At 53.7% G+C, this 3,871-nt stretch overlaps 1 protein-coding gene across 1 annotated transcript in view; it reads left to right on the top strand.

The window, feature by feature from the left end:
• LOC121273341 (integrin alpha-5-like) overlaps positions 1-2,637 on the top strand; it is a 627,886-nt gene extending 625,249 nt beyond the window's left edge. The window contains exon 30 of the mRNA XM_041180492.1: positions 2,252-2,637. Within this exon, the coding sequence (XP_041036426.1) occupies positions 2,252-2,338 (87 nt within the window). The 3' untranslated portion in view covers positions 2,339-2,637. The remainder of the gene's footprint in view (positions 1-2,251) is intronic.
• The last annotated feature ends 1,234 nt before the right edge of the window (positions 2,638-3,871 follow it).

Here is a 3,871-nt window from a genome sequence, read left to right as displayed (position 1 = left end):
CTCTCTCTCTCTAACCCTGTCGGTCTGCCTCTCCCTCTCTCTCTCTCACCCTGTCAATCTGCCTCTCTCTCTCTCTCTCTCTCTAATCCTGTTGGTCTGCCTCTCTCTCTCTCTCTCTCTCTCTCTCTCTCTCTCTCTCTCTCTCTCTCTCTCTCTCTCTCTCTCACCCTGTTGGTCTGCCTCTCTCTCTCTCTCTCTCACCCTGTCAGTCTACCTCTCTCTCTCTCTCTCTCTCACACACCCTGTCGTTCTGCCTCTCTCTCTCTCTCTCACCCTGTCAGTCTACCTCTCTCTCTCTCTCTCTCTCACACACCCTGTCAGTCTGCCTCTGTCTCTCTCTCTCTCACACACCCTGTCAGTCTGCCTCTGTCTCTCTCTCTCTCACACACCCTGTCAGTCTGCCTCTGTCTCTCTCTCTCTCACACACCCTGTCAATCTGCCTCTGTCTCTCTCTCTCTCTCTCTCTAACCCTGTCAATCTGCCTCTCTCTCTCTCTCACACACACCCTGTCAATCTGCCTCTCTCTCTCGCTCTCTCTCTCTAACCCTGTCAATCTGCCTCTCTCTCTCTCTCTCTCCCTCTCACTCTCTCACCCTGTCAATCTGCCTCTCTCTCTCCCTCTCTAACCCTGTCAATCTGCCTCTCTCTCTCATACACACCCTGTCAATCTGCCTCTCTCTCTCTCTCTCTCTCACCCTGTCAATCTGCCTCTCTCTCTCTCTCTCTCTCTCTCTCTTACCCTGTCGGTCTGCCTCTCTCTCTCTCTCTCTCACTGTCAGTCTGCCTCTCTCTCTCTCTCTCTCTCTCTCTCTCTCTCTCTCTCTCTCACCCTGTCGGTCTGCCTCTCTCTCTCTCTCTCTCTCTCTCTCTCTCACCCTGTCGTTCTGCCTCTCTCTCTCTCTCTCTCTCTCTCACCCTGTCAGTCTGCCTCTCTCTCTCTCTCTCTCTCTCTCTCTCTCACCGTCAGTCTGCCTCTCTCTCTCTCTCTCTCTCTCTCTCACCGTCAGTCTGCCTCTCTCTCTCTCTCTCTCACCCTGTCAGTCTGCCTCTCTCTCTCTCTTTCTCTCACCCTGTCGTCTGCCACTCTCTCTCTCTCTCTCTCTCTCACTAACACACACTGTCGGTCTACCTCTCTCTCTCTCTCTCTCACTCACCCTGTTGATCTGCCTCTCTCTCTCTCTCTCTCTATCTCTAACCCTGTCGGTCTACCTCTCTCTCTCTCTCTCTCTCTCTCTCTCTCTCTCACCCTGTCAGTCTGCCTCTCTCTCTCTCTATCTTTCTAACCCTGTCGGTCTACCTCTCTCTCTCTCTCTCTCTCTCTCTCTCTCTCTCTCTCACCCTGTCGGTCTACCTCTCTCTCTCTCTCTCTCTCACCCTGTCAGTCTGCCTCTCTCTCTCTCTCTCTCTCTCTAACCCTGTCGGTCTACCTCTCTCTCTCTCTCTCTCTCTCTCTCTCTCTCTCACCCTGTCAGTCTGCCCCTCTGTCTCTCTAACCCTGTCGGTCTACCTCTCTCTCTCTCTCTCTCTCTCTCTCTCTCTCTCTCTCTCTCTCTCTCTCTCTCTCTCTCTCTCTCACACCCTGTCAGTCTGCCTCTCTCTCTCTCTCTCTCTCTCTCTCTCTAACCCTGTCGGTCTACCTCTCTCTCTCTCTCACTCACCCTGTTGATCTGCCTCTCTCTCTCTCTCACCCTGTCGGTCTGCCCCTCTCTCCCTCTCTCTCTCTCTCTCTCTCTCTCTCACCCTGTCAGTCTGCCCCTCTCTCTCTCTCTCTCTCTCTCTCTCTCTCTCTCTAACCCTGTCGGTCTACCTCTCTCTCTCTCTCTCACTCACCCTGTTGATCTGCCTCTCTCTCTCTCTCACCCTGTCGGTCTGCCCCTCTCTCCCTCTCTCTCTCTCTCTCTCTCTCTCTCTCTCTCTCTCTCTCTCTCTCTCTAACCCTGTCGGTCTACCTCTCTCTCTCTCTCTCTCACTCACCCTGTTGATCTGACTCTCTCTCTCTCTCACCCTGTCGGTCTGCCCCTCTCTCCCTCTCTCTCTCTATCTCTCTCTCTCCCACCCTGTCGGTCTGCCCCTCTCTCCCTCTCTCTCTCTCTCTCTCTCTCTCTCACCCTGTCGGTCTGCCCCTCTCTCCCCCTCTCTCTCTCTCTCTCTAAAACCCTCTACCCAGCTCTCACCCTCTGCCCCTGCCCCTTGTGCTCGCTCCTGCACCCTATGAGCATCTAATTTACCCCCTGCTTGTCTGTGTTTGTAGTTTGGTTTCTTCAAGCGATCGAAACTGCCACTCGGGACAGCGATGGAGACAGCGCAGCTCAAACCACAGGTCACGTCGGACGCTTAATTGTCTGAATCTTTGAAATCAAACGGATGAGGGACAGGTGACTGCGGAGAGATGCTGCACTGCTTCCTTTCTCACTGAGGAGAGCAGCACTATTGGCCGAACTGTACTGTACACCCCAGGTCAAGGGAGCAACCGTCCAGGAAATCCGACCACCCAGGAGCTTACCGTGAAATTTCTTCAACTATTATTTAAGGAAATTATTCAAAAGCACTGATTGTGATTTTTAAACCATTCTTTCATGCTCCCTCGGTCACTGCATCGAGATGTGCTGGGTTTTGATGTAAATTTTTCAAACTGTTCTCAGAGTGCAATATATTTTATATCTTATATTTTCCAGTGACCTGCAGAACCAGGACTGGCCAATGTGAATCTTTTTTTAACCCTGCCGAGAGGGTGGGGGGGTTGGGGGTGGGTGGGGGGGGGAGGGAGGGTAACTTGTCGGTTCAGGGTGTAAAGGCTTCACTCGGAATAGGCCCGAGTGCTGGGGATGGGGAGGAGGGGCAGTTGGAGGCGGGTTGCTATGGGCCTTACTCGCCCTTCCCAGCCCTGAGCGACTTCACGCCATGGCTTAGCGGAAGGGAGCCTCCCCATAGCCGCAGGATTTCGAGACTGGTTTGTCCATTTGGGACATTACTTGGTGCTGTTTGTAAGGCTTGGGGGGAGGGAAGGCCTTTACTCAGGCCCTCGTGTGGTCATGCCTCACTCACGCCAATCACGCGGGGCCCAGTAGCTATTTGTAACGATGGTGCTGCTCTTTGTGTACAGACATCACACCATCCCCTCCCCTGCCCCCACTCCCCCCAGCTCTGCCGTCCGCCCCCCCCACCCCCCACCCCCAACACCATCTGTCTTTGAGGTAAAACATACGAGAGCCTTTATAGCCCGAATCCTGTAACCAGGTCAGGCCTCCCAATGATCCTGGGATCATCGTTCCCCTGCAGTCAGCAGCAGGATTCCGACTGCCTTCATTTTCTGGGCTTCTCTTTGCAAAATTACCATGAATGGTTGTTACAAAAAGGCTCCCGAAATGCCTGTTACAGTGGGAAAGTTTGGTGGGGGGGTGGGGGGGGGGGGGGGGGGGGGGGGTGGTGGGGGAGGGGGGGGAAGTGGGGCGATGCAAATCTTTGCAACCAGTTTGGGGCAGTTTAAAGGGCAAGCCTAGCTTCGGGGGAGGTGGGGCGGGTGTTAGATGCCCAAGTCCCAACCCCTGAGAGTGGCCTTCCCCTTTAACTGCCCCATTGCGAATCACTTTTCCATTGTGTGTGTGTGTGTGTGTGTTTGTGTGTGTGTGTGCGCGCGCGCGCGCTTTCAAACCACGCCTCAAGTCGAAAGGATGGATTCCCTCCCCTCTGGCTGGGACACTGACACATTCTCTGGCACTGGGATGGGATCCATTGCGAGAGGGCTTTTACTGTAACTGCGGGGAGAAAAAAAGCCTTGCATCTGGTCAGTCCGAAACCTGCGAGACATTTTGACTCGGGGCTTGGTTTTGTTTGTTTCTTTGATTTTTATCAAAAAGTTGTACATTAATTA

This window comes from Carcharodon carcharias, chromosome X (assembly GCF_017639515.1).
Source record: "Carcharodon carcharias isolate sCarCar2 chromosome X, sCarCar2.pri, whole genome shotgun sequence".
Classification (NCBI taxonomy): domain Eukaryota; kingdom Metazoa; phylum Chordata; class Chondrichthyes; order Lamniformes; family Lamnidae; genus Carcharodon; species Carcharodon carcharias.
The sequence above is the reverse complement of the archived record's forward strand: the minus strand, read 5'-3'. Positions and strand labels throughout refer to the sequence as shown.